General features: G+C 41.7%; 8 protein-coding genes across 13 annotated transcripts in view; 6 read left to right on the top strand and 2 right to left on the bottom strand.

The window, feature by feature from the left end:
• The window catches only part of LOC104816575 (isoamylase 3, chloroplastic), a 6,292-nt gene extending 5,602 nt beyond the window's left edge, over positions 1-690 (top strand). For all 3 annotated transcript variants that reach the window (XM_010545480.2, XM_010545463.2, XM_010545471.2), the window contains 2 exons: positions 256-367; positions 462-690. In XM_010545480.2, the coding sequence (XP_010543782.1) occupies positions 256-367; positions 462-572 (223 nt within the window). In that variant the 3' untranslated portion in view covers positions 573-690. The remainder of the gene's footprint in view (positions 1-255; positions 368-461) is intronic.
• Positions 691-825: 135 nt separating this feature from the next.
• LOC104816564 lies at positions 826-3,028 on the bottom strand. The gene is made up of 6 exons (XM_010545452.2): positions 2,710-3,028; positions 2,354-2,626; positions 1,675-1,829; positions 1,468-1,573; positions 1,255-1,380; positions 826-1,166 (listed from the first exon to the last, which is right to left on the bottom strand). Exons 1-6 carry the CDS (start codon positions 2,917-2,919, stop codon positions 1,023-1,025), a joined length of 1,014 nt encoding a protein of 337 aa, XP_010543754.1. The 5' UTR covers positions 2,920-3,028; the 3' UTR covers positions 826-1,022.
• Positions 3,029-4,684: 1,656 nt separating this feature from the next.
• LOC104825169 (RING-H2 finger protein ATL34-like) lies at positions 4,685-6,153 on the top strand. Its single transcript, XM_010557461.2, has one exon. It carries the CDS (start codon positions 4,876-4,878, stop codon positions 6,151-6,153), a length of 1,278 nt encoding a protein of 425 aa, XP_010555763.1. The 5' UTR covers positions 4,685-4,875.
• On the bottom strand, positions 5,948-10,614 carry LOC104816548 (DNA mismatch repair protein MLH1). 4 transcript variants are annotated; one of them, XR_772303.1, is made up of 17 exons: positions 10,293-10,614; positions 9,954-10,126; positions 9,788-9,860; positions 9,579-9,713; positions 9,276-9,486; positions 9,026-9,174; positions 8,776-8,874; positions 8,610-8,679; positions 8,358-8,496; positions 8,061-8,155; positions 7,867-7,975; positions 7,586-7,751; positions 7,279-7,440; positions 7,027-7,189; positions 6,581-6,744; positions 6,342-6,462; positions 5,948-6,036 (listed from the first exon to the last, which is right to left on the bottom strand). XR_772303.1 is itself a non-coding variant. In XM_010545430.1 (16 exons), the coding sequence occupies exons 1-16, from the start codon at positions 10,560-10,562 to the stop codon at positions 6,418-6,420; spliced, it is 2,223 nt and encodes a 740-aa protein (XP_010543732.1). In that variant the 5' UTR covers positions 10,563-10,614; the 3' UTR covers positions 6,182-6,417. The 4 variants fall into 4 exon arrangements, 1 of the variants encoding a protein (XP_010543732.1); XR_772302.1 differs by lacking the exon at positions 5,948-6,036 and adding an exon at positions 6,045-6,253; XR_772304.1 differs by lacking the exon at positions 5,948-6,036 and adding an exon at positions 6,045-6,212.
• Positions 10,615-11,385: 771 nt separating this feature from the next.
• Positions 11,386-16,563, top strand: LOC104816530. Its single transcript, XM_010545404.2, has 12 exons — positions 11,386-11,766; positions 12,054-12,172; positions 12,282-12,741; positions 12,860-12,975; positions 13,055-13,814; positions 13,911-14,064; positions 14,135-14,292; positions 14,394-14,582; positions 14,670-14,897; positions 14,995-15,331; positions 15,534-15,717; positions 15,823-16,563. Exons 1-12 carry the CDS (start codon positions 11,578-11,580, stop codon positions 16,325-16,327), a joined length of 3,399 nt encoding a protein of 1,132 aa, XP_010543706.1. The 5' UTR covers positions 11,386-11,577; the 3' UTR covers positions 16,328-16,563.
• A 91-nt stretch (positions 16,564-16,654) lies between these two features.
• Positions 16,655-19,327, top strand: LOC104816539. Its single transcript, XM_010545418.2, has 7 exons — positions 16,655-17,038; positions 17,174-17,242; positions 17,506-17,625; positions 18,212-18,292; positions 18,482-18,616; positions 18,756-18,897; positions 18,985-19,327. The coding sequence occupies exons 1-7, from the start codon at positions 16,784-16,786 to the stop codon at positions 19,146-19,148; spliced, it is 966 nt and encodes a 321-aa protein (XP_010543720.1). The 5' UTR covers positions 16,655-16,783; the 3' UTR covers positions 19,149-19,327.
• Positions 19,328-19,548: 221 nt separating this feature from the next.
• On the top strand, positions 19,549-21,896 carry LOC104816521 (carboxymethylenebutenolidase homolog). Its single transcript, XM_010545393.2, has 3 exons — positions 19,549-19,932; positions 20,247-20,509; positions 21,219-21,896. Exons 1-3 carry the CDS (start codon positions 19,798-19,800, stop codon positions 21,754-21,756), a joined length of 936 nt encoding a protein of 311 aa, XP_010543695.1. The 5' UTR covers positions 19,549-19,797; the 3' UTR covers positions 21,757-21,896.
• An 839-nt stretch (positions 21,897-22,735) lies between these two features.
• Positions 22,736-22,970, top strand: part of LOC104816512 (patellin-5-like) — a 1,061-nt gene continuing 826 nt past the window's right edge. The window contains exon 1 of the mRNA XM_010545381.2: positions 22,736-22,969. Coding sequence (XP_010543683.1) covers positions 22,865-22,969 — 105 coding nt within the window. The 5' untranslated portion in view covers positions 22,736-22,864. The remainder of the gene's footprint in view (position 22,970) is intronic.

Genomic DNA, 22,970 nt, shown 5'->3' with positions numbered 1-22,970 from the left:
GGCGGGGGGGGGGGGGGGAGCGTCGAGTGGCGAGGTGAGGGGTGAGCAACAAACCTCGCCTCATCATCTTGCTCTTTGTTTTTTTTTTCAAAACCGCTTTTCTCTTGAGCTGCGAATATTCGTCGGAGCCCGGATACCTGAAATTTTGGATATCCGACTAACGGGTTGGGCGAGTACTCGAAATTTTGGATCACGTATTCATCCCTAACTATGGTAGAGACGTTCTTGGTTTCTCTTATTATGACTCTCTTGCAGGCTTCACGGTCGCTTAGGCTCCAGCGATATCTACATAGCTTTCAATGCCCACGACTACTTCGTCAAGGCCCTGATTCCGCCGCCACCACCTGCCAGAAAATGGCACCGCGTGGTCAGTGTTATCTTTGCTTTCAACCTCTTTTTCGTGTTTCGGAAAATGAAATTCCAATCCTCGACTCTCTCTATCTCTCAATATTTTCTTGTAGGTCGACACAAATCTTGAGTCGCCGGACGATTGCGTGGCGGAAGGCGTAGCCGGAGTCGGAGGAACATATAATGTCGCGCCATTCTCTTCAATCCTTCTTGAAGCCAAATAAGCTCGTCGTCATGCCGAGAGGCTTTCAAAGTTAAATAAAAAAAATGTTATATAATCGGGACCGAGTGGTACTGTCGTTCTTTTGACCGAATGAAGACTATGACAAGTTTTCAATATTATATTTATATTCAAGAATAAAACACCAGTTTAAAAAGAAAAACATGCACACACATTCATGGGAGTTTCCAGCCATCACTACGACGTCGTTTCAGATTTGACGTATAATATAAAACGCAGTCGTTACGAAGCAGATGGGAAAACATTAGAGGAGACTCGAGCAATTCTCCATTCTCGCAATGCCCCTTGAGGGATACGTTGAAACAATTCACACGTCTATTTTTTGATACAAAAGTTTGAGCATCAGAGTAGAGAGACATATTATATATACCTAACTCTATTTCACCATCAAGACAACATGAAAAAAAGACTACAAGAATGTCGTAACTCACAGTTACTTCTTGTTCATCCTTGATTCAGGAGAATTATGCCACACAGGCGAAAGCGGCTTCCGGGCCGCAACATCTGGGCTGCTGAACTCGATCTTCTTCTCAACCGGACTGCTCATCGTCTTCGGACTCGATTTCCTCTTGTTCGACTATTAACATTCAAAAGCAATGAAATCGGTAAGAGAGTTCATGGTTTTTTTTTTTCGGTTTTGTTTTGAAATATATCTCCCGTCTCACCTTGGCAGATGCGCTGCCGGGATTCTTCTCTGCAGAACAAAGCGGGCTGCATTCTCGTTGCTGTTGCCTCAACAACCTGCGGTTCTCCTTGTCCAGCTTTCTGTTTTGCTTGCTCACAAGTTCAACCTGTATATATGTTATAAGGGTGAGTTTATTTGAGAATCGATTGATGCTTGATGGACAAAACTCAAGTATCAGTGTCTTCTATCTTACCTCTTGCTCGGCTTTGCTGAGGTTCAGAATGAGGCATTCTTTTTCCTTCTCGAGTTTCTTCGCCTGGGCAATCAATGACAGTACTTTTTGCGTCGATGGCCTCAGACTGTCGCAAAGAATAGGTAGGGTTTAACACAATGGATAGAGCAAGTGTAATGGAAGTGTAACAGTAAGTCTGTAAGAAATAAGGTTATTTAAGAACTTAACCGGTTCCACATGCTCAACAAATTTTGACAGAGTTCCTCTTTAACATTTGCCTCCAGAAAGAGCCGTCCTGCAACTGTTTCATCTTTGCTTATCAATGATGCTAAAACTGAATCAAGGAAATTTTCTTCCGGCCGTGCGCCCTGGCAGTTGTCGTCCTTTCAAAGAAAACATACACATCTTTCAGCTTTCACTCGTAACTCGTAAGAAGGGTATCAACAGAACCTTCGAGAACACCATTCAATATAACTCTCAATGAATACACAGGAAAGGATGAGCAATTTCAATCTTCACAAAAGACGTGTGATTTCCAAATGCTTTACATAGGCTCAACAAGCAGATGGACTAAGTTTCTAAGGCCAATGCCAGAAAAACTCATCTAGCAGTACCAAGTTCAGCCCTCAATGTCCCAATTGTCCATTTCTAGTGCAAAGAAAGACCAAGTTTCGGACATATGGGACAAGCAACAATGCACAGTTGCACATACAATAGCATATCAACACCGAGTTTGCTAATTCACAGAGACTAAGCCAAACCAGATGCGAAGCAAAATATACAAATCAAACTTTCGAACCCCAAGTACTCAAAGAAGAAGATTTTACTTCACACTGATGCACTTCCAAGCGAACTAACAGCAATGGGCAACCATAAAGAACGCAGGGAGTACGAAAAAGTTGCTTACTTCGCTATTCTCGTATCGTTTCTTATAAATTTGAAGATGTTCAGTCATTTTCCCCACTTCCTCCTCCAACTCGCGAACCCTAGTTTCAGCCTCCCTAGCCCTTTCATCCGCTTCGTTCCCAAAATCCATCAGTGCCTCGCGATCCTGATGGTAAAGTAAACACTCTCCTTCCCATTTCTTACACTGATTCAACAAATTCCCACACTCAGCAGCCAATTTCTGGTTCTCGTCCACGAATTTCTTCAAAGCCTGAGCATTTATACTCGCCTCGGCCTACAAAAAGCAAAAGTATATGAGATTCAGCGATGCATATATCCCAGAAATCTCCCAAAAAGAAAAAGAAAAAGAAAACGAACCCTAGCGCGGTCGATGAGTTGATCTTTCTCTTTCAACCTGGAAACCAAGGCAAGATACTGATCACGAAGGCGACGCTGCGATTCTTCGGACGTCCGGAGCTTCTGCTGCAGAGTATCCGTAGAAATCGGAAGCCCTAACGAGTGATCAATCGACTCTTTGATATACTCGTCGACTTCTCGAGGCAGATCCATTTGCACCCCTTTCTGCATATTTTCCCACAAACCGAGAAATTTATCGGGAAGAAACAGAAGAAACTGTTGGGGAAGAAATCTAGGGCTAGGGTTTGGAGAAGGGGGAGAGGAAAAGAATTTGGAATTCAAATGGTACGAAGAGGCTAGCCGTTACAATTTAAAAGGAAATCTTGACATAGTACGGCATGACACGTGGTACAATTCTATTGGTTGATCTGTCTCCTCGTTTCAATTTGTGAGCAATGAAGCCTTCTCAGGGGAAGCCCAGCGCACTGGAAAGGTACCGAGAACTAGAAGATTATCCTCCAATTGATTAATCAATTTTAAATAATAAACACATGGATTTGAGCATAATTAATCCTCCTATCTTAATCTAATTAAAAAATAGACGATAGAGTGACCAAATCTATACATGGATCCGAATAAATAATAATTATAGTATTCGAATTTGTATTCGATTCGGTATCCGATCGATTAACGGTATTCAAGTCTGAATTTCGTAAAGAAATTAAGAATAATTTTATAAATAAATGTTATAAATATTTTTACATTCTTCAAAAAAGAAATCAAATATTTCCATATTTTATTTTAAAAGATTAATGAATATTTTTGTAATTTAGTATTGCGTAGGGGTGAGCGTTTTAACCCGTGACTCGGAGGTTTGAAGGTACCCGACTTAACAAATACCCGAATAAAGGTACCTGAATATTAACGATGATGAGATCGAGTATTAATAAGATTAAGTTTTCGACTCCCGAATCCGAGTGGGGTTCAATTATTTTACAAGGGGTACCCGATATATTTATTAAAAATCTAAAATATACTTTATATATATAATATTTCTGTCTAAATTATTCTTATTATTTATTAAAATACTTTTACTTTAGTTCAATTTTTTTATGTTCTAAACCTTTCTATACAAAAATTTCATCATTCCAAATCTCATTCTATGTAACCGAATCAACCATTCATCTCTCTCTCAAAATTTTACTCATCTCTCTTCATCGTGAATTTTTCTCTTTATACTTTGACCTCTCTCATTTGTATTTTCTATATCTATCATTTTATAGTTCAAAATTTTATAAATCGTATGGGTCCGGGTACCCGCGAGTACAAGACCGAGAATCTCATTAAACCCGAGCTACAAGTACCCGGATTTTATGAAGCCAAGACTGAGATAATATTTTTGTAAAACCCGTGGTAATGAAGATGAGACAGGATTTTCTAAAAATTGGGGTATCCGACCCGTACCCACCCCTAATATTGCGTTATTCCACTTAATGTTTGACAGATATTAAAGGTGTATTACCTAAATCTGACAGATATAACTCGGATATAAGATTTTTGGATCCTTGAAAGTATTGCGTTATTCCACTTACGACGACTAATACTTAAATGTTTCCGTATCGATTTCTTGATTTCTAGAGTCGGGTGCGGATCTCGAAACGGGTCACGGTCCATGGGATCCGCAAGATCACACAGGACATTCACTCAGTTGAATCGGACGAGGAATGTATCAACGTATGTAAGGCAATATAACCGAAGAGCGTTGTCTCTCTCTTTCTCTTCTCTTTCGGATTCGTTTTTTGGAAGATCGATCGAAATTTTCTTGTTTGCGTAGTCACCCATTAATCAATCATTAGATATGCAAGCGCGCACACACACACATATATATAGATAGATATATGCATCATGTATATTCATGTTCTCGGAGTTTCCAGTAGTTAGAGAAAAATGTTCTTGATCAACATAGAAGTTTCCCGGTAGTTCCTGAAAAAAAAAAGAATTATCAAATATTGTGGTTACAAATTGAATTCAATCAAATTCATAGACGATAAATTATTAAGATTGGACGAATCGGTGATGAGTGGAGTTGTACTTGTTCCATAGTTTAAATGATCATTGGCTTCTTCAAAGTCAAAATGTTGGACGAACAAGCAAACTAATTACTCGGACAAAAAAAATTTAAATAATATGTCACAATCAAACGTGATGAGCAGCTCCTTGTTAATTCTACCATATAACGTCGTCTCCGCCATCTCACATTTATTCACCAAACCTTTACGACCTTCCCTCTCTTTCTCTGTACACGACGACGCCGAGAGAAATATCGACCGTTGGATCATGCCACCACGCGTTTTATCCGACGGTCATGGATTACCCACACTGCTGTTGCCGCTGTTACTTCTCCTGTTCTTGCCGTACGTTGTCGGCCAGGCAAGAAACGTCAGTCCGTACAACGAGACAAGATCTCATATCCCAGCGATTGTACTTGGAATGCTTACGATCTCTTTGATCATTAGCATGCTTGCTTTCTGCTTCTGTTACAAGTTTTGCCTCTCGCCACCGGCCACCGACGACATCGAGCCCGGAGGAGGGTGGCCGAGGAGGACGGCCGGACGTGGTGGACTCGACACTGAGGTCATCGAGTCGTTTCCGGCTTTCCGTTACTCGGAGGTTAAGGGCCTTAAGATCGGAAAAGGCGGTGAGGAATGCGCAGTGTGTTTGAACGAGTTTCAGGACAGTGAAAACCTGCGTCTTATGCCACCTTGTAGTCATGTTTTCCACGCTGAATGCGTCGATGTCTGGCTCTCTTCTCGCCCGACATGTCCCGTCTGTCGGGCGAATCTGTATCCGAAATCTGGTGAGAGCTTTCCGTACCCGTTCGTGGACCCGGATACAGATCCAGAGACGGGTATTACGGGTAGAAGCGACCTGGAATCCCCCGACGTACATTTGATAGATAGCATTACATGGATCGGCCGGAACAGACCACCTCGGTCACGGTCCACAGGGCTATCCGGTTGGCGAATCTCAGACATGATATTTCCGAGGTCCCATTCCACCGGGCATTCCTTGGTTCAACTAGGTGAGAATTTAGACAGATTTACTCTACAGTTACCTGAGGAGATCCGGAGACAATTGATAAGGTTGAACCGGATGGCATTACCTGAAGTGAGGAGCTCGAGGCGCGGGTACAGAAGCGGCAGCGTGAGGAGCGAGAGGAGTGCTTTCGGGTACGGAAAGCGTAATAACTCGCAGCCACGGGCGCTTTCTCTGTCTTTCTCTTTCTCTTTTGGAGCTGCCTCCGCCCGAACCTCCCCTAGCAGGGTCGATGCGGCTGCGGCTCCACCACTGAAGAGTCAATCAAGACCAGTCAATTTACCATTCCAGAAGACAGCTCAGAGCAAGGACGGAGATTTTGGTGAACGATCATTCGAACGGCTCACGGGCTCAGGCCAGATGGTCTAAGTCTAGATGGCCGAAAATTTCACAGTTGTTGGTTGCAACTTGTGTTTTTCTTTTTTCAACTGAAACAGGTAAGTCAGAAATGTCGAGTTGCCCACCCGGGCTACAGTTCCGGTAAGTGGAGTGATACACAAAGGATGTAGTGTAGAACAACTAAACCGAACTAGAGCAAAAAAAAAAAGGGAGCCTACCAGGTGCATTGGACATTCCATATGTGGTCAAGACTATTTTTGCAGTTGCTTGTATTTTGTAGTATATGATGTTCAATTAGCATCGTTCGAATATCTTGTATAGTTTCTCGAGGGATGCAACCTGCAAAACGATTAAAGGAATGTGATATATATATTTGTAACCATTGATTTGCTGAAAGAAGTTTTTGGATTTTGACTCATTAACATGTGGAAACGCTGGCTGATTGGAGAAAAGCTACCTTTACAAAAGTCCCGTTTGAAGCCATGGAGGTCGGTGGCTTTAAGAACAGTCTCATCGACGGAAATAACACGTGTTGGATCGACCATTCACGTTGAGCCCATGCGTTTTCAGCATCTGAAAGAAGGTTGTCTTCGAGAATCTCCTCCATCTCGACATCACCCCCTGTGATAGTCCAATGTTAATAAGCTTTGTTAACACAACAAGATCATTTCACATGTATAAAAGTAAAAGGACCAACCCAATTCGTATCTCCATCTAGTGGATTGTTGGGGAAGGGAATATACTAGGCCGCCTTACCCCTACGTTTTATGTAGAGAGACAGATTCGAACCCACGATCTCAGACCCCACGGTAAATGGTTTTACCACTGAGCCAAGTCGGCCCTTCCCACGTATAAAAATAAATGAAAGAAAAAAAAAACATGATCAACACCAGAGAGTTTTACCTGAATTAGGATTTTCTTGTGAGCTCCCATTATTTTTCTTCTTCGTGTAAAACTGAATACCATCGCCTGATGGGTTTGGCAAAAGAGGAGGATGCAGGGCATAAAAATTCCCAATTGCAGCAGCAACTCCTTGGAAACAATCCTTCTCCTCCTCCCAATTGACCTACAACGGACGCCAATGTCCTATTAGGCCCCATTGGTCTCAGTAACATTTCTATCAGGAAAAAATCGAAATCCTTTCCTGGAACTTACATCATTGCCCAAGCATAGTACAAATTCCGGGACCCGGTCCATGTCAGGTGTATACTGATCAAGTACAATAGGAATCCGTGACAAATTTCCATCCGAATCTATGTTAATGCCGAAATACTCCTCTAACATTTCTGATTTTTCCTTGAGGAGTTCTGTATTCATCTGTGGAGAAAATGGCATTTGAGGAAACAAGTCAAGTGAGAGACAGCTGACAAAAACCCAAGAGCAAAGGCATTCAGTGATCCTTACTGAATAGAAGACAATAGTTAACAGAAAATGTAGAACGAGCAAAAAAAGGTGACCATACTTCAGCAATCTTCTTTTTCAGATCATCTTCCTCATCGTTTCCTGGATCCAAATCTTCTTCTTTCAGAGCCAATAATATCAACTCGGACAGAGGCGCTGGATCACTAAGCTGAATTCCATTAAAATGAGCAAAGCGGCGAATAGTTTGTTGATACATGAGCTCTTTACTGCAAATTCAAGTAAAAATGATATAACAGTCTGAGGTTTCTCGGAAGGAGTAGAGCTGAAACAAGTCAAACAACTCCCACACAGAACATTAAACCCTCAAGTGTAATAAGTTACCTGAGGTTCACCACATTTGCTAGATATAGATGAGTATTATACTGAACTAGGGCAAAAATATCATCTGCCATTCCAACATATGTGCTGTTCTTTACAATGTCCAGCAGACCTAAAATAAATCATATTTCAGAGAAAAAGAGTTTCCCTGACCAGTTCAAGTAGGACTCTGTTTGGAAATTTAACCAAGAAGCTACCTGAATGGCAGCTGCTATCAATCTCTGCAATCAGCTGCTGGACACTGGAAAGATCGGCAGTTTCCTTTGGGTTCCTTCTTTGCCTCACAGAAGACCTGAAAGGCCAGTGATAATAAGAGGACACAATTAAGCATATCTGCATCAGAAGTCGATACAAAACAGTAGTTTCATGGAAAAAAGAAGAAGAAAAGAATAATAAATCAACTGTGAATATAATGAAAGGTAAAAAAAACAAACACGGGATACAAATTCGTTTTCCAAATAGCACTACAGTCTTCGCATTTTGTGAGATCTTACCTAACCACATTCAAGCGAGAAACCTTCTCAGATTGACTCTGGGACATGGGTTGCAGATAAGCATGCAGCCTTCCAGCTGGGTCTGACGAATCTATTCTGACCATTTTCTTCTGCACAGGAACCTTCTGCAATTTTTGTCCTAATCAAGGAGAACATAAAATGTTTGATGAAGCATATAAATAAATGAAAAAGAATGCATCAGAAATGCCTTTGGACATAAAATGTCATTTGACCTTGTAGGAGAATCAGTACCAGATGGCAAAGGAGAAACAGGCAGATCGCTTGGTGTGGCTATTAGAGTAGATTGAATGAGTTCTGCCTTCTGTTGCATAAGAAATATGGAGGAGCAGGTATGGTTAATATATAGCGATTATTACTTTGAGGACAAATAATTCATCAGGTTTTTTTACAAGCATACCTGCTCTTGAAATGTCCTAGAGTCATTTGTGTTCCTCAGTTTTGATTCAATCTCTGACTGTATCTTCTCAATTATGACTTCCTGGTTTAAAAGGCTTACCTGCACACAGGACAACAGCTTCCAATTACTCGCAGGGTAAACAAGAAAAAGTACATTTCCAGAACCTGAAGAAGTAATGATTGTGTGCATAATGCATCAATCCAGACCACCTATTGGGCCTGATACTAGATAAAACTACAAAAACCAGTACCTCTTTCTTTGTCGGATGAATATTGATATCAACATGCTCATATGGCAACTTGATTGACATATATACAAAAGGTTTTGATGCTTTTGGTAATGTTGCAGCATAAACAATTTCGATAGCTCTCTTCAGGGAAGAGCATTCAACCAATCTATCTGTCATAGACAAAAAAAATGGAAAACTAAACATCGCATTATGTAATCCAGTGCTAATCAGACACAGCTCTTTATTTTCTGGAGCCAGAGAAAGTCCTCACCGTTGATGAAAAGCACCAATGTGGTCTTCTTAGCAATATAGTTCAAATTTGAGACATAACCCTCCATTTCAAAAACACAACCAGAGGCATCTGAGCAGGAAATTTCAACTTCCATCAAGTTCTTTGCAACCGATACCCCATAAACAGATCTGATAGTGTCCAGCCTCGAAGACGCTGCCACTGAGTGGACATCGGCCCTGACAGCTCCATTCTGGTGCGACAGCGTCACTAAGTTATAAGCTCATCCGTCTCAAAGTTAGCTCTTTTAAAATGTAGACAAGTTTAGATTGCAAGGAAGCTCACCTTTCGACAAGAAAAGCTCACATTCTTGTGATGAATGGCAAACCGACTCAGCAAGTCTACTATTTTGGCATAATCATCAGCAGAATTTTGAAGCGTCTTTCTTCTAGCAATCATATTGTAGAACAAATTCTCCACCTAAACGTGCAGAAATCAGAAACTGGCAAGAACAAATTCCAAGATACGGCTTAAAACAAATAAAAAAAACCCACCATTATCTGGGTTCCTTTGACAGCAGCACACGCCTTTGGTTTATGCTCCATTACACCATCTCTGTACGATACCCTAAACAACAATTGCACACAAATTAACCCCATGTCTGCACTTCAGTAGGAAGAAAAAAAATTCTACGTTAATCATATGATCGTCGTTTGATACCTGTAGCCATGCAACTGGCCTTTGGTGATTGTGGTTACTGTAACATGACCGACATAGGTCATACTAGCCAATGCCTCTCCTCTAAAACCCATCGAATTGAGTGAGAACAAGTCCTCGTACTTAGAGAGCTTTGAGGTCGTATGTCTCTCGCACAATATCGGCAAGTCTTCAAGCTAAAACAAACAACAAGAAAACTAAATGCTCATCCAGGAATTTAAAAACAATAGTGACGACAAACGTAGAATCGTCGCCAGTGTCAAACAAATAAATTGAAATTTTTGTTCCTCTTAAACAAACAGAGAATTGCCATTTCTAAAATGAGCTAGAAAGCAACCGTACTCTGATGCCATGGCCGTCGTCGGAAACTTGAATGAGCTTCAAGCCACCTTCCTTGACAACAACGCTGATTGAAGTGGAATCAGCGTCGAGGCTGTTCTCCACCAGCTCCTTCACCGCCGATATTGGCCGTTGGATCACTTCCCCAGCCGCAATCCGATTGACCACCGACTCATCAAGACGATGAATCCTCGGTGGCTCTGTCGACACAACCTCCGCCGCCGGAAACTCTTCCTCCGCTGTATCTGCTGCAAGAGGCGAACCGTCGATCATCTTCTCCCCAAGTGTTCGTTCCCTCCGTGCCCCCTCCGGGCAAAAACCTCGCGCAAGAAGTAAGCCGACGTTGTTTACATCATGGGCTCAAATTAGGTCTATAGAAGGCCCAAATAAGCCCATCAGTCTAATTAAGACGTCGTTTCGCAAGCCAGTTCCGTTCCGTTACCATTGGTTCAATTCGTTGTATATACTTGAAATTATAACAAAATAATAACCAAATCCAAATTTAATTTAGTCATTGAATCAGAACATTATTCTACGGTAAAAAAAAAATGTAAAAAATTTGTTTATCCTACTTACGAGTAATCATTGTTTTTTGGGTACATACAAACCAATATATCTACCAAATTAACTCATCTTGAGATTGGATGTTCTGCTTCAAACCGGCAATTTCGGTTAACAGACAGAATCACAGAACCGGTTAAGTAAACCGGTGGTTTCTTATGTACTAATTGCGTAATCCTGATTACTGAAGTTACGTATATCCAAAAATTGCGGTAAATTGATGATGAAGCCATCAATAATTGCGTAATTTGGTGAGAATTTCTGAAAAGTCAAAAGACAAGGAGATTGGAATGAAAAACCCAGAAAAGCCTAAAGCGACGTCGTCTTACTTCCGCGCTCAATTTCGGCCACAAACCGGACAGGTCCAATCCCCAAGTCATGACTACGACGTCGTTTCGGTTAGCTGCCACACGCGAAAGATATGAAAGCCCTGGGTGAAGACGAAGGCCATTTTGGGGAATTTATCCAAAAGTTGCGTGTCGGACTAAAAGCACCTTGTCGCCATCTTCAACACGATAACTTCAGATACCTACCACAAAGCATCCTCACGAGTCACGTCTGCTCTCAAGAGAAAAGACACAATTCCACCGAATTGTGAACAGTATTCGTGGCTCTTCTTCCCCCTTCTATAATTTTTTTTTTCTCCCTTTTTGGTGAATATTTACGTTTTCTGTGAACAATCATCGTGGTTTGCGATCGCCTACCGATTCTCCTTTTGTGGAAATCAATGGCTGAAGCGGAGCGATTGGGAGGTGGAATCGTCCTGAGTTTTCCGGCGTACGAGGAGGACGCGTCGGTTAATTCTTCGCCTAAGACTCTTCCCCGGCGTCTACGTCGCCGTCTCCTCGAGCCGAAGAGCTCCGTCTCCGCGAAGGACATCGATGCGAAACTCCGAGATGCTGATCTCCGGCGCCAGGTAGGCGTGGGTTTTTCATATTTTAACGTGTTTATGTGTATATACATATATAGATTACGATTGATCATGCTCTTTTGATTATTTATTCTGGTGATGTGTATGTGGAGTGGAACGGACTCGGTCACCTTGTTTAATTTATTACTTAATCCCGAAATGGGTTTCTGTATTTGATCGGATTTGACGGGAACGATCGATCAAATATGGGAAGTCCGTAATGTTTTTTTTTTGTGTGTTTTTTTATGGTTGGTGAATCGAATTTTGAATTTTTGCCGACCCTGATTTTGCAGCAATACTACGAGTCACTCTCAAGTAAGGCTCGGCCTAAGACGAAAAGCCCGACGAGGGCACCAGTGGAGGATCTCAGTCAGCGACTCGAAGCCAAGCTTAGTGCTGCTGAGCAGAAAAGGTGAGATTTTTTGTTTTTTTTTTGCTGTCTCAATCATGTGAATCCCCAGATTTTGTCGGAATCAAAGTTGTTTTATGGAATACGAATGCTAATTTCTTGGGTTTTACAGGTTAAGCATTCTCGAGAAAGAGTTGGCTCGTCTGGCTAAGCTGGACGAGATAAGGCAAGCCGCTAAAATGGAACTTGAGCAACGTTTCAAGAAGGAGCGTGACGAGCTCGAGACAAGGGTCGAAGCACGTGTCCAAAAGGCGGCTAGGAATAGGATGCTTCGTCTGAAAGCCGTTGCCCAGCAAAGGGCAGCGAGGAGACAACGTGTGGCTCAGAGCTTGATGCAGAAAGCGATCAAGGAGAGCAGGTACAAGGAGCGTGTACGGGCAGCTATCCATCAGAAAAGAGTAGCTGCTGAGAGGAAGAGGTTGGGATTGCTGGAGGCAGAAAGGAGAAACCGGTTGGGATATCTTGAAGCGGTTGGACTATACCGAGTGTGTGCCATTGCTGATTCCATTCTCAATCAAAGGGAAATGGAACGGAGGAAGATGAAAGATCGTCTTGAAGATCGACTTCAGAAGGTATGCTTGGTTTTTCTTTTAGGTGGTATTAGTTTCTTCCATGAAACCCATCGTCTTGTCTTCGAGTTTTTTGTGGAATTTTCATGGCAATTGGAATTGATGTTCTATAATGTTTTAGGCCAATAAGCTAAGGGCTCAATATTTGAGGCAAAGGAGAGGACTTGCTAGCTGTCTGCATCAGCCGTCAAAGATCTTGCTGAAGAAACAGGAGCGTCTTGCTAGAATGGTGGAAAGGTACAATCTGGTTGTCCAGAGTATTGTCTCGAGTTTCTTGTCTAGGTTTTGTTTTAATGAGAACCGGTTTCGATTTCAGATGCTGGAGAAGATTTACAAAATACAAGAAATCTACCCTCATGTTGGCCAGATCTTATCGCAGCCTGGGAATTGATGAAAAAACTGTTGAAGCAATGCCATTTGAGTTGCTTGCTCTTCAACTCAACTCAATTGAAGTAATCCGGACAATGAGAGCATTGCTTGAGCGCTTGGAAATGCGTTTTACTCTTTCACAGGGATCATCCATGGAAAACATCAATAACCTTCTTAAGCACTTTGCTTCCCCGACTTCAAGAGGGAACTCACCCAATGCCGTGAGTAAAAGTCAGCAAACATCGGTCAAGCCCAGGAACAAAGGATCTCAAAAACCTAAGAAGATTGTGAGATACCCGGCAAGAGTTCTTCTATGTGCTTACATGATCAGGCGACACCCAGATGCAGTTTTCAGGGGAAGAGGTGAGAACGAGATTGTGTTAGCTGAATCTGCAGCTGATCTTATTCGGGAGTTTGAGTTGTTGATGAAGACTATATTGGACAGACCTGCAACTATCCGACAGGACAGCACATCTTCGGTTGCTCCTTGTCCAAAGAATTTTAGATCTCAGCTAGGAGCTTTTGATGAAGCATGGTGCTCCTACCTGCGTAGATTTGTAGTTTGGAAAGTTCATGATGCTAAGCTTTTAGAGGAGGATTTAGCCAGAACTCGCGAACCAGAGCAGCCTATTGTGAAGAAACCCGGCCTTTCTCCAAAAGCCAGGGAGAATGTTATGGACCGTGATATGGATGCAACCCAGAAGCAGGTATTATTACCATTTCCTGTCCTTTGATGTCTCCATTAGTTATCTGTTTTTGCACCATACCTATAGAAATGTTAAGATTTCACATCTTCTTGTTAGATCGGTGATGAACACAAGCTCACTGGGCGGGACATCAATCCTGTTATTGGCACGAACCCATCTTCTCCGAAATCTGAAAATGCTAAAACTAATGGACCAAGAGAATCATTGGCCTCATCCTCATTTTCGCCTGGCTCTTCATCTCTTAACTCGGGTAAAAAAAATCTTGTTAAAGTCAGATTCTATTGGCAACTCCTCTATCTAACAGAACTTTACCAACACAGGCAATGAAGGTGGTTCCAATCCAGACAGGGCGGCTAATAGCTTTGATGCAGCATTGGGTAGTGAGAACGAACATATTGTAAATGAAATCATCCATGACAATAGCAGCAGTATCGTTGATAGCTTAAACCCTAACAAGGAGGATATGAGTGATATTCAGGTTCTTAAACATTCTTTTTCTACAAGTCTATGATATATGCTAGCTTTGATATTGTGATTTATTCAGCTCTTCTCTCCCTTCTTCGCTTTTCTGTGCTTCAGGTAAAAGTTAAGGAGACAATGGAAAAGGCTTTCTGGGACAGTGTTATGGATTCTTTGAAACAGGCTCAGCCTGATTTTAGTTGGGTTCTTAAACTTATGAAAGAGGTCAGAGATGAACTTTGTGAGATATCTCCTAAGGATTTGAGACAAGAGGTTGTTCAAACTATTGATACCAATGTCCTCTCACAGGTCTGATGATACACTGATGCCATGTCTTAGTTGCTGGTAAAACTGAAATGCTTTACTCTAATTCTCTTTCTTCTTGACATGATTCAGTTGCTGGGTTCGGGAAACGTCAACGTGGATTATCTCGGGAATATTCTGGAGTTTGCCCTTGACACTTTGCGGAAACTTTCTGCTCCAGTGGATGAGGAAGAGATCAGAACCACCCACGGTAAATTAATGAAAGAACTAAGAGAAATGGCCGAGTCTAAAAGCCAGTCGAGTTCTTCATTCGCAGTCTTAGTGGTTAAGGGCTTACGCTTTGTTCTGCAACGGATTCAGGTACTTACAAGTTACATTTCTCTCTCTCTCTCGTCTCTCTGATCATAATTATGGTCTCTGAATCCAACTCTATGGTTGTTTTCCTTTTATCCACCAGGTCTTGAAGAAGGATATAAGCAAAGCTCGTCTGAAAACCTTGGAGCCACTTCTAAAGGGACCAGCTGGTCTGGAATATCTGAAAAAGGCATTCTCCAATTGGCATGGTTCTCCAGATCAAGCTTCCTCTTCCCTTCCCTTGACAAAGAATTGGCTGATATCTCTACGAGGAGAGGCGGAGAACGAGTGGAAAGAGCACACTGATTTTCTTTCTGCTCTTGAAAGCAGCCATCCCGGATCTTCCCGCTCCCAGGGCCTCCCTCCCACCACTATGCGGACTGGGAGCAGCCTCTCTGCTGGATCTCGGGTCAACTCCCCGATACCATCTGCATTCTCAGGTTTAATGTTAATCTATTTCTCGGGCAAAATTTGTTAACTTTGGACTGTGATTGAACCCTACTTATACTAACAGACTGCCACCAAACCATAGGTAGAAGCCACCCTTTAGCTTATAAACTCCAAGATAATCCCGTATTTGGTCGAAGTGTAATGATAAGGTATTGATCTAGCAATAGTGGTTTTACGGGTGATTTTTTTCAGGAATCGAACTGTCGGAGTGCAAGGGAGAAACTGTGGATCTTCTCATTAGGCTCGGTCTCGTGAAGTTAGTGAGGGAAATAAGTGGACTGACTTTAGAAACTCTCCCTGAGACACTGCAACTCAATCTCTCCAGGCTGAGAGCTATTCAGTCCCATATCCAGAAAATTATTGTCGTCTCGATCAGGTCGGTACAATTTTCTTATCTTTCGCTCTCTGCAAAATCCCTTTATACACGGCGATGCAATGCTATATAATTCCCTTGTATATGCCCTTTGTTTCGTTCTTGCAGCGTTTTGATTCTTCAGCAAACCCTCGTAAGCGAGAACTCGGTCACTAACCCGGGAGACATGGAAATCGTTGTATCCCGATGCGTTCATCGGTTTTATCAGATGTTAGACACCAAACCTGATGCGGGTCTCGCAGAAATCACTGAAACAGTCTGCCATTTTCTCGATGGAACCAAACCCTGTGACGATGATGATGCAGAGAAGCTCGAGGCGAGGAAGCGAGTAGTGGCAAGCATGCTGGTGAGAAGCTTACAAGCCAGAGACCCTATATTCTCACGAGTGGCTCAGACCGTACACACAGCCATAAGAGCCGCCGTTCTATCTGGAGATAACCCAACGAGGAAGAAGGCGGTGGAAGTAACGCTCCGACGAATCGGAGTGACCCATCTCTCGGACAAGGTGATTGAAGTTGCAGACTCTCTGGCTGTCGTGGCGACAGTGACACGTGGCGTCCATGGATCTTGGTACGAAGAACTGATGAAGGAGAAGAACAAGACGCCGAACTGAAGGACTCTGTATAGAAGACACTACACTAAGGTATGGTTGGTTATTTGTTGTCCGTACGAAAAGATGGTGCGTTTGTAAGTATGTGACGCGTAAAAACTTTAGTATATTAACGATTTCGGACATAGACATAGCTTCTGTCATATGTAATTAATTAATTAATTAATAATCATACATATATAAGTGTTGGGAGCGAATAATGTGTCCCCTCCTAACCGGAATCTCCGGTTTTATGTACCTATTTCACTGATTAATTGATTCGCTTCAATAGATCCCTCTTCCTAAACAATAGGCCCAATAATGCTTAAGATGGGATTAATTAATTTGGGCCTTAATAGCGGCCCAATTTTATGTAGGACCGATGGGCCTCAAGTGGGGACCACCTATCCTGTTCGTGTCCATTGTTCATCTTCGTTGAGCTTATGGCGCAGAAACGAGCGAGAGGTGAAATTTTTCTCGATGGGTTTCACTGTACTCCGATCAAATATCTTCTCGACCCATTTGCCGTTTAGAGATCACCCGGTCGAAACCCTAACCCGAATCCGAAACTCGGGAGTTCCGGGTCGGATCGTCTTCCGGCTCCCGACCTCTCACCAGCTTCAGTTTCGCGGTAATGTCGCCGGAGCTGATGGTTCCGGCGCCGTTAAACGACGACGTTTGACTTTGGCCGCGAGCTCTCTCGATCTTCCGCTTCTGCCCTTCAACATGAACGAGGTAAGCACAGCTAAAGAATCTTACGGGAATGTTTAGGTTTGTGAGCATGTATAATCTTTCTCTTTTTCTGGTCTTGGGTCTGTACTGGGATTCATACCCCTTGTTTCCCACATGATTCTAGCTATGTTCCAACAGGTTCTTGTTCCGACAGAGAGTAAAACGCTGCATCTGTATGAAGCAAGGTACTTGGCTTTACTTGAAGAGGTACAATCGTGATTCAAATTGCAAAATCTTCAGCCTTTGTTTTCTCCTTTTGATTTCATGCACTTAGTTGATGTTGATGTACCTGTAGGAGCTTATACGTATAATTTTATGTTTGATACGAAGTATCTTCTGGATTGCATGGTTGTCGTTTCAGATAATTGATAATATATCAACTGTTCCTTAAAGGTTTGGACTGTCATTTCTACCATTTGCTCTATCATATCATCATATCAACATCTATTGTTTGTAACTTGTCGTTGCAGTCATTACAGAGGAAGAACAATCTGTTCGTGCATTTCGTTTTGGATCCCGTTTCGATAAGTCAAACAGCAACCGAGGCATCTTTTGCTGCCAGATTCGGCTGTTTGGTCGTCATAGAAAGTGTAAAGCTTTCCCCATGACAACCCCCCCCCCCCAAATTCTGCCTTAAAACGCTGCATCTGTATGAAGCAAGGTACTTGGCTTTACTTGAAGAGGTACAATCGTGATTCAAATTGCAAAATCTTCAGCCTTTGTTTTCTCCTTTTGATTTCATGCACTTAGTTGATGTTGATGTACCTGTAGGAGCTTATACGTATAATTTTATGTTTGATACGAAGTATCTTCTGGATTGCATGGTTGTCGTTTCAGATAATTGATAATATATCAACTGTTCCTTAAAGGTTTGGACTGTCATTTCTACCATTTGCTCTATCATATCATCATATCAACATCTATTGTTTGTAACTTGTCGTTGCAGTCATTACAGAGGAAGAACAATCTGTTCGTGCATTTCGTTTTGGATCCCGTTTCGATAAGTCAAACAGCAACCGAGGCATCTTTTGCTGCCAGATTCGGCTGTTTGGTCGTCATAGAAAGTGTAAAGCTTTCCCCATGACACCCCCCCCCCCCTAATTCTGACTGTTCTTAGCAGTCAAGAGTCAAGACTGTTCCTTGTTCGATGTCTTTTGAGTTTTGAAGCCATTGCAGGTTGAGAGATTAGACGTCGGTGCACTTGTCTGTATAAGAGGCGTCGGTCGTGTCAAGATATCCAGGTTTTCAGTTTCGGAAGTAAGTGAAAGGTTGAGAAATCTCGGGTTTAATGTTTCCTTCTATTATGATTCTTGAATCTATTAGAAACATAATTCATATAAACTCTAGAATCATATGATCTCTCCATAATTTCCCAATTCATCGTGCTTTATCCGACTTCGCATCCACGTTAAATTCGGTTGTTGAAAAATGGGATTATGATATCAGGCAGATCCTTATTTGTCCGGGGAGGTCAACCCAATGCGAGACTATCTGGTTCTCGAGAGCGATGAACTGAACTCTAAAGTTGCTAAGCTGAAGGAATCTATCAGAAACCTAAACAGCTTGGAGATCAAACTCAAGGTTCGAGACTAGTTTCCGCATCATTTTCTCGGAATCTTGACGGTTTAACTTCGCTGTAACAGATGTAGCAAGGGAATCTATTTTAACGGGATTTGTTCTTCGAAGTTTTGTTGTTCATTCATCTCCTTTGTTTCAACAGGCTCCGAAAGAAGCGCCGCTACAAACTCGTATATACAATTCTCTGAACTGGGCTGAAACCGAAACGCCATTAGAATGCGACGAAGCGTTCTTCCCATCTACTGCAGAACGTGTTTCCTTCGCAGCACTTCAACCCGTTTCGGGTATTTCTCCTCTCTCTTTCTTTGTTTCAAAATCAAAAACTGGTAACTCTGTCGCCATTCTGATTCGGGTTCTGTTTTCGTTTGCAGGATCGACTGAATCGGAAGTAACGAGGCTGCGAGAGGAGAAGATAAGAGCGATGGGGATGAAGGATACAGTGAAAAGGATTGAACTTTCAATGGAACTGATAAAGGAGAACATATCTTCAGTTGCGGCCAAGCTCGCTATCCAATCTTTGGGTATAAAGCCCTAAACCCAAGCCTTCAGAATCAGGAGTCAGGACACACTTCATGTACCATCATCCCCTATCAATTCTTTCTTTTAAATAATTTTTTTTTTTGTGGGAATGTAAAATGTGCACTGATCCCCCAAAAGGAAAGCATAATATATATATATATATATATATATAATAAGCGAATTTATTGATTGTTATTATGCAATATTAGATTCCGAATGATTTTTTAAAAAAATAGTTCGATAATGATTAAGTTAATATTGGGTTGTTTAACAAAATCATTTTTAAATATGTTATTTTTTTATAACGAAACTCTAGTTCCTATTTTTCGGACACGCTCACTAAGTCACTAGTTATATATATATATGGGTTTTTTGACCTATTTTGAAATTGAATGGATTATTAAAACTCAATTGATCTTGGGATTATGATAATATATATATACACTTGAATGTATTATGTGACACTGCTTCAAAGTAATGCAAATGTTAAAAGTAATATAAAATTTTGTTGGAGATGAAGAATATTTTTTTGTAAAGATAAGTTAATCTTTGATTTAAGTTGTGTGACTCAGACTCTTACGGTTTGGATATTTTTCACGACAAAAATATCTCTAACCCAAGTTCCAAACAGAGTTTTGGTTTCTCTCTCTTGCAAAGACGGAAGAATGGCTGCGTCGCTGCCGTCTCTTTCCTCCGCCGTCACTGAAGCTGTCTCCTCCGCTCCGCCGCCGTTACTCAGCCGCCGGAGCCTTCACAACCGCCGTCTTCTTCCTCCGCATGCGACGCCACTCCGATCTCCTGTACGTTTCATAATTTCGTCATCTTTACCCCTTCTTTTCCCCTGAATCATAGCAACTGAATTCGCAAGAAGTCGGTTTCTTCTTCTAATTTTTCCGGCTTCTGTTTCCGATTATACCCTTTTTTTTTCTTGGGTTTTTAAAGAAATCTCTGTAAAATCATTCGGCCTTTTTTGGATTATTTTCATATTCGATTTAAATTTGGTTAAATTGGTTTTTAAAACGCCAATGTTCATCCACATAATTTTACAGTAAACATTATTATTTGAATCAACAAACTTGACAATGACGATCCATTTTCACCCTCGGTGTTACAGATGAAACATGTTGCGAGCTCTTCCATGAAGAAGTCTGCCTTTCACGTCTCTGACGGCGCCGTTAACGTAGACGCGGAAGTAGAGGAAGAGGCGTGCGAACTCGTTAACGGAGTGGAGCTATCGATAGACGGCGTCGAGGCTTACTTGTTGAGAGCCGTCAAGAACAACAACAGAACTGGTTTGCTTCTTTTGTCTGATATCTTCGGCTTCCAAGATTCTTCCACTCGTGACTTCGCTTATCGCATCGCCTGCAACGGCTACAAGTACGTTCTATTTACATTTAACAAAGCTCTTAAATCCTTTCATCTAGGAAGGATGCTCGTCTCTCGGGTACCCGACGGTCTTGCCATTTCAGGTTTTTCGGTTAGAACACCCGATTCCGATCTCACGAGAGTTGGGTATTCAAGTTTCGGATACCCACGGGATATGGCAATACTCACGGGGTATTCGGCCGGCAAGGTGAGAGGGTGAAGTACCCGACGAGGCAAGGGGAATGAGGTGATATGGTGAGATATGGCAAGCAATGAAGGACGTATTCTCGACGAAGGCGTGGCCCAAAGGTCGCCTCCTCACCCCTTCGCCCGTTCGGAATTCCCCTCTTGCAAAGTTGCCATCTCCTCGCCTTCTCTCCCTCGGCTCAAGTTACTTACTGGTGCGGATAATTGGCCGATGAAACCTGAACTCAAAGCCGCGGTTCGATTTCACAAACCACCACAAATCCAACCTCGTACCCCCTCGGACGAATATTCGAATTTTGAGTATCTATGAAGTGGATACCCGAAATTTGGACTCAATGTTCTGCCCTACAATTTCATCTAATCATCTGTTTCAGTCAATTGTTAGCAGTATCTAAACATAAATTTGAAAAAACCTTAAAAGTTATATATATATATATATATATATAAACAGTAATATGTATATGCGCATATATGTGTGTGTTTTTACTTTTTTTTCTTACATTACCTCTCGCAGTGTTCTTGTCCCGGACTTGTTCTGCGGGGATCCATGGACCAAGAACCGACCAAGATCCACATTCGAACAATGGAGAGAGCTGCAAGATCCGAACAGAATCCAACAAGACATAACAGCTTGCACAAAATGGATGGTTGATGAATTCGCAGCCGCCGGAATCTCCAACAAGCTCGGACTGATCGGATTCTGCTTCGGCGGCGGTCGCGTTGTCGATGTCTTGGCGAGCGATCAATACGCTTTTTTCAGCACCGGCGTTTCGTTCTACGGGACCAGGATGGACTTGGCGGCGGCCGAAAACGTTAAAGTACCTGTCTTGTTCGTTACCGGAGACAGAGACCCGCTTTGTGAAGTAGAGGGTTTGTACGAGATGGAGAGGAAGATCGGGAAAGGGTCAAAAACCGTGGTGTTCGAAGGAAGAGGCCACGGCTTCGTTCACCGGCCGGAGACGCCGGAGGATGACAGAGATGCGGAGGAGGCGTTCGCCGTCATGAGGAATTGGTTACATGAGAAGTTGCTTTGCCTTGTTAATAACGAATGACCATTGCTTATTGGGCCTGAAATGGGCCTATCTCTTGGGCCTGAACAATGGGCCTTAGTGTTAGGTCTATGTATATGTAAGCGTGTATAACATTCTTCCATAAAGATTCCCAGCTAAATTTTAAAATGCTTAGGCCAACATTATATGTCTTTACACGACCGCAATGAATATGATTAGTCGAAGCCTTAAACAGAATTAGTGGCGATGATTAAAGGAGCAAAGCCATGGGGAAATGATATTGAAGACAACGAAGTGTGCACGTGCAGAAAGCGAGACTCCTAAATAAACTAATCATTAGTATATATATAATTCTGGGTCTGATTAATTAATTTTTTATTCAAAATAATTTCAAATTTTATTAATTAAATTTTGTACATATATAAAATTATCTCTCTTACTATATTTTTAAGTCAGTGTTACCAAAAAAAGACGAAGAAAGGAAACATAATGAGTAATGACAGTCAAAAGAAAAAGAGAAACAGTAACAGTATACGTTATTATTATTATTATTATTATTAATCCATTCTTTTTATTTAAAATTTACACTTTTTAAAAATATATTTTAATTTTATCTAAGGTGGCGCACATCCCAAGATCAGTTAGTGAAAAAATATTTAAATACGATACAATTAGAGAAAAAATGAGATATTCTTTAAAGGTTTGGGAAATTAGTATCCAATAACAAAGGGAAAAGACAAACACGTCATAATGTTTACAATGACATCAAACAATCTGAAAAAGAATTACCTATTTATAATATAAATAATATATATAAATGTATTTATGTGTATATACAAAATAATAATATTGTTTGGCACGAAATTTATACAGTTTTGTGAAGAAATGATCATATAATGTTTTTATAGACATTCAGTTCATCATTAGGATATGCTTTTGGATAAATAAGAAAAGGAAATAAAGTGGAAAAGGCAAAACACAATGGGGAAAAGCAGTCATTAACTTTGGTGGAGAGAGAGAGAGACATTGGATACCTGTCCGTTGAGTCCCTTTGTCGTTCTTTTTGACCATCTTCTCTCCCTCTACCTGAAAAATCGCTGCGACCTCACTCTGTCCGATTCTTCCACGCTCTCAAAAAAAAAATTACGAAATGGTTGAAGATTCTGCTTCTGCAACTCCACCACCGTCTTCTCCGGCGCAAACTCCGCCGCCTCCCGATGACTCCAGACAGCAGGAATCCACGAAGCTCGATTTGG

The sequence above is a fragment of the Tarenaya hassleriana genome, unplaced genomic scaffold (genome assembly GCF_000463585.1).
Source record: "Tarenaya hassleriana unplaced genomic scaffold, ASM46358v1 Cleome1, whole genome shotgun sequence".
Classification (NCBI taxonomy): domain Eukaryota; kingdom Viridiplantae; phylum Streptophyta; class Magnoliopsida; order Brassicales; family Cleomaceae; genus Tarenaya; species Tarenaya hassleriana.
This window is presented reverse-complemented; position numbering and strand designations above follow the sequence as displayed.

What these genes read in the sequence shown, in the direction of transcription:
- LOC104825169 (XM_010557461.2), top strand. Translation starts at nt 4,876, where the DNA reads ATGTCACAATCAAACGTGATGAGCAGCTCCTTGTTAATTCTACCATAT.
- LOC104816548 (XM_010545430.1), bottom strand. Translation starts at nt 10,562, where the DNA reads ATGATCGACGGTTCGCCTCTTGCAGCAGATACAGCGGAGGAAGAGTTT. An exon ending in GGCCAGTTGCATGGCTACAG is followed by an intron (nt 9,861 to 9,953) that starts GTATCAAACGAC and finishes ATTGTTGTTTAG; the next exon opens with GGTATCGTACAGAGATGGTG. An exon ending in CTAGGACATTTCAAGAGCAG is followed by an intron (nt 8,680 to 8,775) that starts GTATGCTTGTAA and finishes CTTATGCAACAG; the next exon opens with AAGGCAGAACTCATTCAATC.
- LOC104816539 (XM_010545418.2), top strand. Translation starts at nt 16,784, where the DNA reads ATGGGTTTCACTGTACTCCGATCAAATATCTTCTCGACCCATTTGCCG. An exon ending in ACTTGGCTTTACTTGAAGAG is followed by an intron (nt 17,243 to 17,505) that starts GTACAATCGTGA and finishes TTGTCGTTGCAG; the next exon opens with TCATTACAGAGGAAGAACAA. An exon ending in CCAGGTTTTCAGTTTCGGAA is followed by an intron (nt 18,293 to 18,481) that starts GTAAGTGAAAGG and finishes TTATGATATCAG; the next exon opens with GCAGATCCTTATTTGTCCGG.
- LOC104816564 (XM_010545452.2), bottom strand. Translation starts at nt 2,919, where the DNA reads ATGCAGAAAGGGGTGCAAATGGATCTGCCTCGAGAAGTCGACGAGTAT. An exon ending in AACGATACGAGAATAGCGAA is followed by an intron (nt 1,830 to 2,353) that starts GTAAGCAACTTT and finishes TTTCTTTGAAAG; the next exon opens with GACGACAACTGCCAGGGCGC. An exon ending in TCAGCAAAGCCGAGCAAGAG is followed by an intron (nt 1,381 to 1,467) that starts GTAAGATAGAAG and finishes ACATATATACAG; the next exon opens with GTTGAACTTGTGAGCAAGCA.
- LOC104816530 (XM_010545404.2), top strand. Translation starts at nt 11,578, where the DNA reads ATGGCTGAAGCGGAGCGATTGGGAGGTGGAATCGTCCTGAGTTTTCCG. An exon ending in TTGAAGATCGACTTCAGAAG is followed by an intron (nt 12,742 to 12,859) that starts GTATGCTTGGTT and finishes ATAATGTTTTAG; the next exon opens with GCCAATAAGCTAAGGGCTCA. An exon ending in TTGTTCTGCAACGGATTCAG is followed by an intron (nt 14,898 to 14,994) that starts GTACTTACAAGT and finishes TTTATCCACCAG; the next exon opens with GTCTTGAAGAAGGATATAAG.
- LOC104816521 (XM_010545393.2), top strand. Translation starts at nt 19,798, where the DNA reads ATGGCTGCGTCGCTGCCGTCTCTTTCCTCCGCCGTCACTGAAGCTGTC. An exon ending in CGACGCCACTCCGATCTCCT is followed by an intron (nt 19,933 to 20,246) that starts GTACGTTTCATA and finishes TCGGTGTTACAG; the next exon opens with ATGAAACATGTTGCGAGCTC. An exon ending in ATCGCCTGCAACGGCTACAA is followed by an intron (nt 20,510 to 21,218) that starts GTACGTTCTATT and finishes TACCTCTCGCAG; the next exon opens with TGTTCTTGTCCCGGACTTGT.